The sequence below is a fragment of the Mobula birostris genome, chromosome 2 (genome assembly GCF_030028105.1).
Source record: "Mobula birostris isolate sMobBir1 chromosome 2, sMobBir1.hap1, whole genome shotgun sequence".
Lineage (NCBI taxonomy): Eukaryota > Metazoa > Chordata > Chondrichthyes > Myliobatiformes > Myliobatidae > Mobula > Mobula birostris.
Genome location: NC_092371.1, coordinates 51,052,834 through 51,069,083, shown reverse-complemented (window position 1 = coordinate 51,069,083; position 16,250 = coordinate 51,052,834). Strand labels below are relative to the sequence as shown.

General features: G+C 39.2%; 1 protein-coding gene across 2 annotated transcripts in view; it reads right to left on the bottom strand.

Annotated features, from left to right (window-relative positions):
* The window catches only part of LOC140186428 (brefeldin A-inhibited guanine nucleotide-exchange protein 2-like), a 146,686-nt gene that overhangs the window by 33,475 nt on the left and 96,961 nt on the right, over positions 1-16,250 (bottom strand). For both annotated transcript variants that reach the window (XM_072240701.1, XM_072240708.1), the window contains 4 exons: positions 15,592-15,733; positions 13,172-13,265; positions 7,899-7,939; positions 5,200-5,369 (listed from right to left, as the gene is read on the bottom strand). In XM_072240701.1, coding sequence (XP_072096802.1) covers positions 5,200-5,369; positions 7,899-7,939; positions 13,172-13,265; positions 15,592-15,733 — 447 coding nt within the window. The remainder of the gene's footprint in view (positions 1-5,199; positions 5,370-7,898; positions 7,940-13,171; positions 13,266-15,591; positions 15,734-16,250) is intronic.

The window sequence follows — 16,250 nt, the reverse complement described above, 5'->3', positions numbered from 1 at the left end:
GATGAGACTTTTACTGAGGTAGTCACAGACAGAGTGCAGGCCTCAGATAGTAGGTGGGTGACAATCATGAACTAGAGGAGTAAGCAGTCAGAGCAGCATTCTCCTATGGACATTCCCTTCTGTGATAAGTATATCCATCTGGACACTTCTGGTGGGTGGGGGTGGGGGGAGGGGTGGAATGATATATAAGGGCACAGCAGTGGCAGCAGGCCAATGGCACTGTGGCCGGTTCTGAGGTTCAACAGAGAAAGGTAAAGACAAGCAGGGCGATAGTGATAGGAGACTCAATAGTTATGGGGATGGGCAGCAGACTCTGTGACCGTGAAAGAGACATCAGGATGATGTATTGCCTGCCAGGTGCTAGTGTCCAGGATATCTCAGAGCAGCTGCAGAATATTTTCAAGGGGGAGGGGGAGCATCCAGAGGCATTGGTGCACATTAGCACCAATGATATAGGTAGAAAGGAAGAAGAGGTCCTGTGCATTGAATCTAGGGAGTTAGAGAAGAGACTGAAGACAGGAGCTCCAAGGTGGTAATCTCTGGATTACTCCTAGAGCCACTTGCTAATCAGGACAGGAATAGGATGACAGCACAGATGAGTAAGTGGCTGAGGAAGTGGTACAGGGTCAGGGTTTCAGATTTTTGGATGATTGTCATCTTTTCTGGGGAAGGTATAATCTGTACAAAAAGGGCAGGTTACACCTGAACCTGAAGGGAAACAATATCCTTTTGGGTAGGTTTGCTAGAGCTGTTGGGGAGGACTTAAACAAATTTGGCAGGAGGATGGGGACTGGAATAATAGGGCTGAGGATGGGGCAGTTAGTGGACAAGATGCAGTGAACAGTGAGACTGAGGAAGGACAAGCAAATGGTAGGGCAGAATTGCAGCCAGTAGGATGAGCTGGTGTAACATGGGGTCAAAATCAAAAAGGGTAATAAATACAGGACTGAAGGTGTTTTAGTTGAATGCATGCAGTATATGGAATAAAGTAGATGATCTTGGAGTACTACTAAAGAATGGCAGATATGACATTGTGGGCATCACCGAGTCATGGCTGACAGACTATTATAGTTGGGAGCTTAACATCAACAATACACCTTGCATCAAAAGAACAGGCATGTAGGTAGAGGGGGTTGGTGGCTCTGTTGATAAAAAATGAAATCAAATCCGTTGAAAGAAGTGACATGGGACTGGAAGCCATAGAATCGATGTAGGTAGAGTTAAGAAACTGCAAGGGTAAAAAGATTCTGATGGGAGTTATATACAGGCCTCTAAACAGTAGCCAGGATGTGGGATATCAATTATAATGGGATGTAGAAAAGGCATGTAAATAGCACAATGTTACAATATTCAAGGTTGGTGCGAGATCTCGAGAGGGAATTTGTAAAATGCCTACGAGTTGGCTTTTTTGAGCAATTTGTGGTTGAACCCTTGAGGGGGAAAGGCAATTCTGATTGGGTGTTGTGTAATGAACCAGATTTGATTAGGGGGCTTAAGGTAAAGGAATACTGAAGGAGACAATGATCATGTGTTAGAATGCACCTTGCAATTTCAGAGGGAGAAGATAAAGTCAGATGCATCAATATTACAGTGGAGTAAAGGGAATTACAGAGGCATGAGAGAGGAGCTGACCAAAGTTGATTGGAAGGGGACACTATCAGGGATGACAGCGGAACTGCAATGGTTGGAGTTTCTGTGGGCAATTCGGAAGGGACAAGATAGATACAGGTGTCCCCCGCTTTTCGAACGTTCGCTTTACGAAACCTCACTGTTATGAAAGACCTACATTAGTTCCCTGTTTTCGCTTTCAGAAAGTGTTTTCACTGTTACGAAAAAAAAGCAGTGCGCGATAAAAGGCAGCGCGCCGTGCGCCCCAAGCAGCTGCTCTGCCCCGGATTCTCGCCGGCATTGCTTTAACACGTGCCTGTGAGCAGCCGTTTGCAAGATGAGTTCTAAGGAATCGGAAGAGCCGGAAAGAGCTCGTAAGGGTGTTACACTTAGTGTAAAACTAGACATAATTAAGCGTTTCAATCATGGTGAACGAAGTAAAGTCAAGGTGAGTTTGGCTTGTGGAAGCTGACGAACATGATGTTGAAGAGGTTTTGACATCCCATGACCAAGAACTGACAGGTGAAGAGCTGATGCAATTGGAAGAAAAAAGGATAACAATCGAAACCGAATGAGTAATGATAAAGTACGACTTTAATTTTGAAAGGGTACGTCGGTTTAGGAGAGATTTGCAGGATGGTTTGAGTCCTTACAAAGAACTGTGTGATAGAAAAATGCGCGAGGCTCAGCAGTCAAGCAAGCCTTCCACATCAGCCACAGCAGACGAACCTCGACCTTCGACATAGAGGTGGGCAGTCATAGGAGAAGAAGAGCTGCCTGCTCTAATGGAAACAGACGATGAGATGATACCCCAGTATCCCACCACCCCAACACCCAGGCCGCGGACAGATACTGTATCGATTCACGGAGAATGCAGCAGTAGCCGTGAGGCACACAGCACATCTTTAAGAAAAAAGCCGAAATAAACATGCTAATTAGTTAGGTGCCGCCGACACGTAATTGTCCACCCAGATCAGAGGTGACGCAATCGGAAATCGGCACTGATCTGGGCGGACAATTACGTGTCCGGCGGCACCTAATTAATTAGCATGTTTGTTTCGGCTTTTCTGTTAAAGATGTGCTGTGTGCCTTCCGGCTACCGCTACATTCCTGCGTGCTTCGCGGCAATGTATCGCTCGGTGGCCTGGAGGGTGGGGGCCACTGCACCACCCAACCTGCGATGACTCAGTCTAACACATCATCATCAGTGTGCTCGACGCTGTCTTCCCAATTCCAGTAAGTGATACTACACTGTACATACATTATTTCTACTATATATAGGCTGTGTATTTTTACGTGTTATTTGGTATGATTTGGCAGCTTCATAGCTTAAAGGTTACTGGAGAGAGTGTTTTTGCCAACAGCACTTGCATGAGATTTTCGCTACGGAGAACAGTTCAGTAATGATTGTGGAAAAGTATTTCTACTTTATATAGGCTGTGTATTTATCATAACATACCTGCTTTTACTATATGTTACTGTTATTTTAGGTTTTATGTGTTATTTGGCATGATTTGGTAGGTTATTTTTGGGTCTGCGAACGCTCACAAAATTTTCCCATATAAATAAATGGTAATTGCTTCTTCGCTTTACGACATTTCAGCTTACGAACCGTTTCATAGGAATGCTCTACCTTCGGATGGCGGGGGAAACCTGTACATCCCGAAGTAGGATTATTTTAAAGGGAGGATAAGGCAACTGTGGCTGACAAAGAAAGTCAAAGACAGCATTACAGCAAAAATTAGTGGGAAGATAAAAGATTAGGAAGCTTTTAAAAACCACAGAAGGCAACTAAAAAAGACATAATAAGAGAAAAGATGAAATATGAACATAAGCTAACCAATAGCATAAAAGAGAATACCAAAAGCTTTTTCAGATAAAGAGCAAAAGAGAGGTGATAGGGGATATCGGATCGCTGGAAAATGACACTGGAGAGGTAATAATGGGGGACATTATTACCTCTCCAGATGAACTTAGTAAGTATTTTGCATCAGTTTTCACTGTGGAAGACATGAGCAGTATGACAGAAATTTGAGAGTGTTGGGGGGGGGGCAGAAGTGGGTGTACAGCTGTTGCTATTACCAAGGAGAAGTTGCTTTGGAAGCTGAAAGATCTGAAGGTCGAAACGTCTTCTGATCCAGACGGACACACATCCCAGGGTTCTTAAAGAGGTAGCTGATGAGACTGTCGAAGTATTAGTAATGATCAATGGACTCTGGAATAGTTCTGGAGGACTAGAAAATTGCAAATGTCACTCCACTTCAAGAAGGGAGGGAGATAGAAGGAAGGAAATTATAGGTCAGTTAGCCTGACTTCCGTGGGTGGGAAAATGTTGGCCTCCATTATTAAGAATGAGGTTTTGGGGCACATGATAAAGTTGGCTAAAGTCTGCTTGATTTCCTTAAGGGGAAGCCTTGCCTGACAAATATGTTGGAATTCTATAAGGAAGTAACAGGCAGGTAGACAAAGTACAGTCAATGGATGTTGTTTATTTGTATTTTCTGAAGGATTTTGACAAGGTGCTGCACATGAGGCTGCTTAACAAGAGCCTACGGTATTACAGTAAAGATACTAGCATGGATAGTAGATTGGCTGATTGGAAGGAGGCAAACAGAGTCAGCATAAAGGGGGCCTTTTCTGGTTGGCTGCTGGCTGCTGGTGACTGGTGGTGATCTGCAGAGGCTGGTACTGGGACCACTTCTTTTCACATTATTTGTCAACAATTTGGATGATGGAATTGATGGCTTTCAGGCCAAGCTTGCGTATGATACAAAGATACAGTAGTTGGAGAGTCAGGTAATGTTGAGCAAGTAGGAAGTCTAGAGAAGGGCTTAGCTTGGGAAAATGGGCAAAGAAGTGGCAAATGGAATATACTGTAGGGAATTGTGTGGTCATGCACATTGGTAGACAGAATAAGGGCAACTATTTAAATCAGGAGAAAATTCAAAAATCAGAGGTGCAAGGGGCTTGGGAGTCCCTGTGCTGTATTCCCTGAAGGTTAACTTTCAGGCTGAATTGGTGGTCAGGAAAGCAAATACAATATTAACATTCATTTGGAGAAGACTAGAATACAAGAGCAAGGATGTAATCCTGAGGCCCTATAATGCATCGATTAGACTGCAATTGGGAGTATTGTGAAACATTTTATGTCCCTTATCTAATAAAAGATGTACTGGCATTGGAAATACATCCATTTAGAACAGAGAAGAGGAGAAATTTCTTCAGCCAAATGATGCAGAATCTGTGGAAGTCATTGCCACAGATGGCTTTGAAGGCCAAGTCATTAAGTATATTTAAAGTGGAGGCTGATAGGTTCTTGATTAGCCAGGGTGTCAAAGGTTACAAGTTGAAGACAGGGAGCCAGGGTGTCAAAGGTTACAAGTTGAAGACAGGGAGCCAGGGTGTCAAAGGTTACAAGTTGAAGACAGGGAATGGGATTGAGAGGGATAATCAATCAGCCATGATGGAATGGCAGAACAGACATGATTGGCTAACTGGCCTAATTCTGCTTGTACGTATTATGGTATTATGAAAATTATGGACCCAAGACAAAACAAAACTTTAGCAGTGATAAATTCAGTGTAATTGTACCTTATTAAAATGGTCTCCAATTACTTCCCAAATTCTTGACCACTGAAGCCTGATGCGACCCATATTATAGTATGAAATTTCAACAATCTTTTGAAGACTGAACATTCTCGGATTGTGAGGTGAACCGAGTTCATCCATAGAAACAACGCAGAGCCAATGCACGAAATCAACTGGCAAATGGAACACAATTTCATGATTTTACCTTAGACAATTAATTTTATATTAGTAGTTATTCAAAGACAAAACCAAAGTAATTTACTTCCCTTTAACGCCTCAACACGGCAATTATTTTTATTTCTTTGTCTTTCACATACTTTGATTCATTTTGTACTGATTTATGGCTGGCATTGTCCATATTCATTTGTACTTCTTATTCTGCTGACTTTCACCAAATTGTTTTCATCTCCAATTACTTCATGTCACCCATTTATTCCTTCACTAATTATGTTAGAAATAAGACGTAGTTAAAAAAGGAGACTGTTGAGCTAAATTCCAGAGAATGACAAACAATGCAGATACTTGAAGAGAATATGTCTGGCATAGCTAAATTAATCAAGAGCATATATGGATATTAAAGTTGCATAATTAGATCAAGGACTGCGAAGTCTGAGAATGTGTGTCCAGGGAGGGAATGAAGCATGATCTCTAGCCAAGCAGAGATTAAAAAGAGTACAAGTGAACCATTCAACAGATTAGTTGGTCTGGGATAAGAAAAATTTGTGTTTCAGGTTCAGGAGTTTTAAATAGAGAGTGGGGGAGCAATGGATGGGACAAAGAGACTGCCACTGATTGACAGGGCAAGGACAGGAATGCCAAGGTGATATGAACATTGAGAGCTGTCCAACTAATAGTTTATTTTCATTGTCTTATTCATCCCTCTTCCACCTTCTAAGTAACATAAAACAGTGGTCTCCAACCACTGGGCCGCGAGGAAATAATATGATTTGGCGATATAAAACCATATGAGTCAGCTGCACCTTTCCTCATTCCCCGTCACGCACGGTTCAACTTGAACACCACCCCACCCCCGGCCGGTCTGCAAGAATACTGTCAATATTAAACCAGTCCACGATGCAAAAAAGGTTGGGGACCCCTGACATAAAACTTTCTTTTGCTTTCCCATTTTGGAAGAAGGATCCTGGGCTTAAACACGAATTCAGCTTTCCTTTCCATAGATGCTGTCTGACTGTTTCCAACGTTTTCAGTTTCTATTTCGCCTTCCCAGCATCTGCAGTTTTTTTTAAATGGAAAATAAAAAATAAAATCAATTTGTATCCTGAGAGTAGAAGTTTGTAAGTCTGTATTTTACGGGACCAGAAGGCTTAGTGGGGGTCTGTCAACAAAGTAAAAATAAAGTTGACTTTTATCATCTGGTATATGAATAGAAAATTGAACAAGTGAAGTACATATGGAGAAAATTGTTTTTGAAATTAACATTACAATTAATAAAAGATGGTGAGAAGAAAAATAAAGGAGATAACGTAACGAATTATCCTGATTTGGTTTGTTTTGGTTTAACTAACATGATACTATGAGAATTCCTTGCTAATCTTCAAGAAATTTTGTGGGATCTTCTGTAAATCTTATTACTTAATATCTTAACCTAAAGAAACTGAAGCTGGAAATATAGCACTCACGCTGTGATCATGAATCAAAGCCTAAAACATAATTTCAACTTACCATTTTGTAATATTAAAATAAAACAGACCAAATAGGAAGCCCATGGAGTCACAGAGACATAGCAATATAGCACATTACTTTACGCAGTGGCCTGAGGAACCATCACCCATGACAGTTGAATCTCTGAGCATACACGATAAGGAACTTCCAAATCAAGAATTTAAATAGTTTGACAGTCTCCATGAGAACATCAAAGATACACTAGAATCCCAAATGCTCATGCCTTTGGTGGATGCATAATGATATTGGCAGAAGAGTGGAATATACTTTAACTGATGGAACCAAGTGTATGGGCAAATGAAATGATGTATTTTTTGTAGCAGAAGATGTTGGACAAATTCAGTAGTCCCAGAAACATCTGTGGAGGGAAGGAAATGGTCTGTTCTTCAGGTTGAGACATGCGATCAGTTCTGATTAACTTTATTACATGAATAATGAAGCCAGCAACTTGCTTACTTTGATGGCACACACCAATTAAACAAGTTATAAGAAAATGGAGTCCGTTTCATTTCTCATTTTTGCTACAATCATTGGTCTAAAGCAGGGGTTCCCCACCGTTAATCAACTGGTCCATAGACTGCAGGTCAGAAACCTCTGCTCTAAAGTAATGGTCGCTATATGCTAATTGAAAGGAAACAATTTTGATTCACCTGTGAAATGAAAAAACTAGGACTAGGTAATATAAACTCATTGTATCTTAGCTAACAAACATTTCTAAGGTAAGCACTGCACTGTCAGGTTCAGAGTAATGCTTCCTCCACTCACAAGTATGATACATTTTGTTGTAACCCCCAAGGTTATCAGCTGTCAAATTAAACACATTTCTTTGTTGTAAACCCGTGTCCAAAGGGAACTGGCAAACAGACTTCAAGTCAGATCTTGAAAGCCAGCAAATGAGGCTTCTCTCGATATTATACAGATTCAATCCAAATCTGTCCCCAAGGGGTAAAACTGAGTTTTGAACGAACAGTCTACCCAATTCTGTAACTCATTTTATAAACACTAATTCAGAAACATACCAATAGCATTTCCATCCAATCTTGTTGATCCTGTGAATATCCTGCAATGAAAACAGCACATGAAACATGACTGGTTACCACCTATTTGTTATATTGAACTTCAAACTGCTGAGCAAAACATTAGAATGGGGTGCAACGGGTCAAAGACTCAGGGTTATATAGCACAGAACTAGGCACTCTAACCTAACTCATCCATGCTAACCAGGTTGTCTACTTGAGTTAGCTCCATATCATCTAAACATTTCCTATGCATACACCAGTCTTAATGGCTTTAAAAGATAATTGTACTGCCTGCACAACTTCAATTAGCAGCTTGTTCCATATACTCCCACCCTCCATGTAGAAAAAGTTGCCTCTCAGAACCATTTTAAGCCATTTCCCTCTCAATTTTTAAAAACAAAATAACAAATACTTATAAACAGTACATCAGTACATATTAGGCATAACCTAAGATTCCATCTCAGACTCTACCATGACTTTAGATTCTTAATATTGTATATGTAACACGAAAAGATGATGATGTTTTACAGTGATCTCTCTCATCAAGTAACTGAATTCCAAACTAAAATTCATGACTAGAATACGAAACTATGTCAATTTTGACCGACTAAATTGGTCTACATCAGTGGTTCCTAAGCATTATAACGTCACAGACCCTTACTGTTAACTGAGGGGTCCATGAACCCCAGGTTGAGAACCCCTGGTCTACAATGACCAATGATCAGAGACAAATCAAGCACCTTTACATTTATGTTTATATTTATAAGGTCTTCAGAATTACTGCAATGAAAAATATTAATACTTTACACAGGGATATTAAATGATTTATCTTTCATAGTTGCAATGATAATGGAGTACAGGGGCTTCAGTATAATTAAGGCTATGTCTACACTACGCCAGATAATTTTGAAAACGCTGGTTTCGAGTAAAAACGACAGGCGTCCACACTAAATGTTTTTCAAAATATCTCTGTCCACATTAGACGGATATTTGGGCGAATCTCCTCTACTGGGCATGCGCAGGACACACAGAAAACAAGCGAAGAGGAAATGATGTACTTGATGCGCGTTTGTCCATTTACAGAGTAGAAAAACTTAAAAGGAATTGCTCTTGGCTGTCGCGCAGGATGACTTAAAACTAAAAAAAAACAAATCCTGGAGCGTATGGAGGCAACCGACAGCGAGTTCATGGACAGTATGACCCAGCTGACGATGAACATTGAAAAACTGACTAACTCTGTTGCATTAATAAAGCACCTTGTTAAATGTATAAACCATGTCTGCATCAGTGCTATCTTGTATTTCCATACAATGTTACATTAGGCTGTTACACCTCTATTGTCAGAGAAGTACTTGCATAAATAGGTAAACCACCTTCATACAAACAAGGACAGAAAACAGGGCAAAGTGAGCATACTTATTTATTCAGTAAGCTATGGGTCAAATTATTTGGTGAGTACATTTCTAACTCTTCTGGCTTCAGTCTCATTGCAGTCTGTTCTGAAATTGTTAGGTTCTGCGAAGCGCAGAATCAAATATCGCTGTGATGATTGTACGTTCTAGTATCAATTCTTTGGCGACAATAAAGTAGTAATAATAATCATAATAATAATCATAAGAAGAAAACAATGAAATGCCGCGCTGTCACCATCTGTTCCAGCACGTTATGACAGCGGTTTTAAAAAGCTCCGATTACCCCCGTACATACTGCAACGGATATTAGGCGATTTCAGATTTATTCACTCTGGAGACCGTTTCTGAAAATCTCCGTTTTTGGGGGCTGAAAACACCGTTTCAGTGTGGACAGAAGGTCAAAACGAAGAGAAAAAGCTTAGTTTTCAAAATTATCCGGCGTAGTGTGGACATAGCCTAAACTGAGCTTTATTCTGATATTGTATGCCTGAGGCAAAGCTTCATTCACACTCAACTGCAAAACAAAAGCACCAGTTGTTCTTTTAAAGAACAATGCTGTTTGTGTTTAGAGAATGTTTAAATGCCAAATTATTGATGCTTGAAAATTCAAGCCAAGTTACTCCTTCCTAAAATTGAGAATTTAGAAGGGGGCATACATCTCTGAAGCAGGTCAAAGAAAGGGTATGGGAATGGCTGTAAAATCATATGAAGCTGAATCATAAGACCATAAGACATGGGAACAGAATTAGGACATTCAGCTCATCGAGTCTGCTCCACCATTCCATCATGGCTGATCCCAGATCCCACTCAACGCCATACATCTGCCTTCTCACCGTAACCTTTGATGCCCTGACCAACCAGGAAACTATCAATTTTCGCTTTAAGTATACCCACAGTCTTGGTTTCAAAGTCATCTCCCCCCCCCCCCAACATTCTTCTAAATTCCAGTGAGTAAAGGCCCAAAGTTGCCAAACACTCATGTGTTAACCTCTTCATTCCCAAAATCCTGGGAATTAACCTCCTCTGGACTCTCTCCAATGACAACACATCCTTTCTGAGATATAAGGCCCAAAACTGTTGACTATACTCCAAGTGCAGATTGACTAGTGTCTTATAAAGCCTCGGCATTATCTCCTTGCTTTTATATTATATTCCCTTTAAAATGAAGGCCAACATTGCACATGCCTTCTTTACCACAGACTCAACCTGCAAATTAACCTCTGCACCTCTGATGTTTGAATTTTCTCCCCATTTAAATAATAATCTGCACTTTAGTTCCTTTTACCAAAATGCATTATCATACATTTCCCAACACTGTATTCCATCTGCCACTTTTTGCCCACTCTTCCAATTTGTCCAAGTCCTGCTACAATCGCATTTTTTCCTCAGCACTACCTTCTCTTCCATCTTTTTTCGTATCATCTGCAAACTTTGCCACAAAGCCATCAATTCCATTATCTAAATCATTGACAAACAGTGTGAAAAGTAGCAGTCCCATTACTGACCCCTGAGGAACACCAATCCTGACTGGCAGCCAACCAGAAATGGCCCCCTTTATTCTCACTCGCTGCCTCCTGCGTATCAGCCATTCCTCATCCCTGCCAGTATCTTTCCTGCAATGCAATGGCATTGTATCTTGTTAAGCAGCCTCATGTATGCCTCCTTATCAAATGCCTCCTGAAAATCCAAGTAAATGACATCCATTGTCTCTCCTTTGTCCACCCTGTTTGTTACTTCCTCGAAGAACTCTTAACAGATTTGTTAGGCAAGATTTCTCTTTACAGAAACCATGCTGACTTTGATGTATTTTATCATTAGTCTCCAAGTACCCCGAAGACTCATCCTTAATAATAGACACCAATACCTTTCCAGCCACTGAAATTAGGCTAACTGGCCTATAATTTCCTTTATTTTGCCTTCCTCCCTTCTTAAAAAGTGGACTGACATTTGCAATTTTCCATTCCTCCAGAACCATGCCAGAATCAAGCAATTCTTGAAAAATCATGACCAATGCATCGGTTACCTCTTCAGTAACCTCTCTGAGGACTCTGGGATGTAGACCATTTGGTCCAGGTGACTTATCTACCTAAAGACCTTTCAGTTTGCCTAGCACTGTTTTCTTTGTAATAGCAATGGCACTCACTCCTGCTCCCTGACACTCACGGACCTTTGGCATACTGCTAGAGTCTTCCACAGTGAAGACAGATGTAAAGTACCCATTAAGTTCATCTGTCATTTCTTTGTCCCCCATTACCAGTATCATTTTGCAGTGGTCCAATATCAACTCTCACCTCCCTTTTACTCTTTATATAACTGAAAAATCTTTTAGTATCCTGCTTTATATCATTGGCTAGTGTGCCCTCATATTTAATCTTTTCCCTTATGACTTTTTAGTTGCCTTTTGTTCAATTTTAAAAGCTTCCCAATCACTTTTGCTACATTATATGCCCCTTCCCTGGCTTTTATGCAGTCCCTAACTTCCCTTGTCAGCCATGGTTACCTATCCCTGCCATTTGAGAACAACTTCTGTGGGACATATCTATCTTGTGCTTTGTGTATTATTCCCAGAAACTTCAGCCACCTCTACTCTGCCTTCATCTCCACCAGCATCCTCCTCCAATCCATCTGGGCAAGCTCCTCCCTTATGCCTTTGCAATTCCGTTTAACCGACTGCAATACTGGCACATCTGACTTATGCTTCTCCCTCTCAAATTACAGTATTAATTCATTCATATTATGATCACAGTCTCCCAAGGGTTCCTTTACCTTAAGTTCCCTAATAAAATCTGGTTTATTACACAACACACAATCTAAAATGGCCTTCCCCAGAGTAGACTCAAGCATAAGCTGCTCTAAAAAACCATCTTGTAGTCATGGTTAGTCTGCCATCAGTAGTTTTATGTGCAGTGCATTTGAAGTCTCGCACTATAAATGTATGAGACTTTTTGTTGGTTAAATGAGAGTGCACCTGCCATTCTATTATGCCACTAGATTTGACATTTTGTCTAGTAGTGGTGACATAGAGTGGAATGCCAAATACACGTTTGCTTGTCACCTTCATACCAGGGAGGGCCAGAATTCACAATACAGTATCATCTATTTGAAGGAGTTCACTGACCAATGGGGTACGGCAATCAAAATTAATTGCTTGAATTAAGTTATTTTTCATGATTTGGTAGTACTATATATATTTTCAATTATTTTTAATTCTTTATCTATTTTGAATTTTTAAAGTAATGAACTTAAAATAATTTTTAAATTTCAAATGTCTGTCAGAAGTACAGTACTGCACAAAAGTCATAGGCATGTATATATAGCTAGAGTGGCTAAGAGTTGTGCACAGTAGTAATTTTTTGTATTGCACTGTACTGCTGCTGCTGCTGCAAAAAATGCAAATTTCAGGACATCTGTGAGTGATGATAAACCTGATTTTGATATGGGTCTCTATTGTGAACTGGGAGTGGGAAGGGGGCAGGGACAAGGGAAATCATGGTTGGGGGAAAAAATGGAGGGGGGAGGGAGCAGGAAGCACCAGAGAGATATTCTGTAATGATCAATAAACCAATGGTGTCTCAGGGTAGGTGTGCCTGACTTGTATCATCTCCTGTCCCGGGACTCCTTCACTGCCACCTGTCCCACATCCCACCTGCAGCGCTACACCCTCGTCATTCCCAACATCCTTCGTTCCCGCCAGATTTACAAATTTGCTCTCTGCTCCACATTAACAAATTTTCTGATTTCACTTGCAAACAGCAATTTAACTAGATAACAACAAAAATGACCCATTAAACATTTTGGAGGACCACTGTAAGACATCTCTGCATCAAAAATTTAAATCACTTTAATTAATGATTCCTTTACCGGTCCACAGCAACTACAACACTCTGTGAGCTGGTCTCTCCCACAGACTCCTGAATACTGGCTATCTGCTTTTTTTCTGCAGCGCCAAAGGTACCTGGAAGCCAAAAGAAAAAGGAAAACAAGAATCACCATTACTCTTAATTATAATTCACTTAATTAGACTGTTAATTCTACTTCTCTCAGTTATTTCATCATTGTCACTTTTGCACTGCTCTTTGCACTATTTATGATTGCACTACAGTCCTTGCACCATTCTACTGTTTTGCATTTGCTGTGTATTTATTATTACAAAGTATACTGTGTACTTTGTGAGCTACCCATGAGAATAGAATTTCATTGCACCCTGATGCACTTGACAATAAACTAACCTGAATCTAAACACATCAGAGAAAGGCAAAAATTGACTATTTTCTAATTCCTCGTTCTCAGGCTTGGTATGTTTTTATATTCTAAGCAACTTATTTCCGATCAACTTTTCCCTAACCAAAAGCTGTATATTAACCATAAAGCTTGTCATTTGTCATTTACAGCAAAGTGCATTTCATTGTATGACAAGTATGTCACTCAAGGATCAAATTTTGACAATAATTCCTTATTAATATATTGCATTAATTGTTCTGTTGAATATGAAATGAAATGTACCATACCTAAACAATGCAGACTTAAATCAATGCAGATCTTGGCAGAAATTTGCAGATCTACAACGTATTGGTCAGCAATATCAAACTGTACATTTGACAGACAGTCCTGGGTTTCTCAGTGTGCAAATTCTTGTGTAAGTTTCCAAGAGAACTTTCTCTGAGCAATACAGGGCCATCATGATTTCTTACATCTAACATTAAATACTAACGGTGTAAGGTGCGCCCAAAATTAATCTAACTCTGTGATCATGCAATGAAACCATGCAAGTTAATAGTTTTATTCAAAATTGAAATTAGGGTATTCTAACTTTAATCTTTTCTTTTTCAATCTTTTTATTAATTTCAAAATATAGAAACAAAACATAACAATAATACAGATAATATGAGATGTATTATTACATTTAAAAAAAAAGAGTAATTGCAAAACCAAATAGTGGAAATTACCAAAACTCCCATACATGTAGAACTGATCACGGATAATATAAAGCAAAAAAAAAGAAAAAAGACAAAAAAAGAGAAAAAAAAACCCATCCCAAAAGAAAAAAAAACAACTAAACTGAACTAAAAGACTTGGGCAAAACTAACAACTTAAAAATGGAAAAGAAGAAAACCTCAGCGTCGACGATTCCATTCCCCTCCAACAACAGTACAGAGAAATAAAACAAGTTTGGAAATGATCAAATGAAAATGCTGAATAAATGGCCTCCAAATTTTTTCAAACTTAATAGAAGGGTCATAAACTGCACTTCTAATTTTCTCCAGATTCAGACACATCATACTTTGTGAAAACCAATGAAATACTGTAGGAGGGTTGACTGAAAAATGGGAAAAAATACTGTAGGAGGGTTGACTGAAAAATGGGAAAAAATACTGTAGTTGGTGAATTCATCCTCTGTATGTGCTAAGCATAGGTTGATACAGTTTAAAGTAGTTCACAGGGCTCATATGTCCAATGAAAACCAATGAAATACTGTAGAAGGGTTGACTGAAAAATGGGAAAAAATACTGTAGGAGGGTTGACTGAAAAATGGGAAAAAATTCTTCAGTTGGTGAATTCATCCTCTGTATGTGCTAAGCATAGGTTGATACAGTTTAAAGTAGTTCACAGGGCTCATATGTCCAATGAAAACCAATGAAATACTGTAGAAGGGTTGACTGAAAAATGGGAAAAAATACTGTAGGAGGGTTGACTGAAAAATGGGAAAAAATTCTTCAGTTGGTGAATTCATCCTCTGTATGTGCTAAGCATAGGTTGATACAGTTTAAAGTAGTTCACAGGGCTCATATGTCCAAAGATAAACTATCTCGTTATTACTCTTATATTAATCCAATATGTGACAGATGCCAGTCTGAGATTGCTTCTCTAACTCACATGTTTTGGTCATGTCCCTTGTTGGAGAAATATTGGAAAGATATTTTTGATATTATTTCAACGGTTCTAAATATAGACTTACAATCTCATCCAATTACTGCTATCTTTGGACTACCAATGATAGACTCAAATAATTTAACCTCTTCATCACGAAGGATGATTGCATTTCTTACTTTAATAGCTAGAAGGTCCATTTTGTTGAATTGGAAAGAGATCAACCCTCCTACAGTATTTCATTGGTTTTCACTAACTTTAATCTAAACATAACCTGAAACAAAAATTACAATTTATACCCCTGCAACACTTTAAAGCATTAAGCCTACAATCTCCATTTGCGGTTCATCAGGAATTTGTAAGCATTTGAAGCATCTATACAGTTATTTCACTATTGGTAAAATATAATTTACTCAGTCCAAAGAATTCTTCTCCTCCAGTTCCAGAACTTCCAGTGAGCCCATCTTTAGAGCGCATAGAGCCAGAAATATATTTGGTCTTTACTCCTGTACCTATTAGCTGTGCCAGCTCCAGTTGGCTAATGCATTTCAGGATCTAAAAACAAAAAGATTGGGGGAAAAAAGTTGCATTGCAAAATTAGGTTTATTATTAGTCTTATATGATATGAATTTTGTTGTTTTGCGGCAGCACTAAAAATACCAGACATAAGATTACTAAGTAATAACTGCAAAAACAAAGGAAACAACAAAATACTTCAAACTGATTGAATAATTTTATTTTAAAGATAACATTTTGCATTTGAAACCATTAAGAATTGGCTGGAAGCCAGAGAAAAGTTTATTCATAATAAACTGTGTACTCTGAACACCAAAGGAGCAAGAGGTTAAATCAATGACAATGATAATGATGGGCTATTCAGATCAAAGAGTACTTGATACAGTAAAAGTAAACATCAAGGCAGTATTACTAAAGCAAAAGAAAAGTAAGGTTACATTGTAGGATTTTTATATTCTTACTTTTTAATATCATGGTTTTAGTGATGCAGGTCAAAGGCAAGACTTTCACTGTTGAATGATCTATATTCTTAACATTATGTTCATGGTCATTTGAG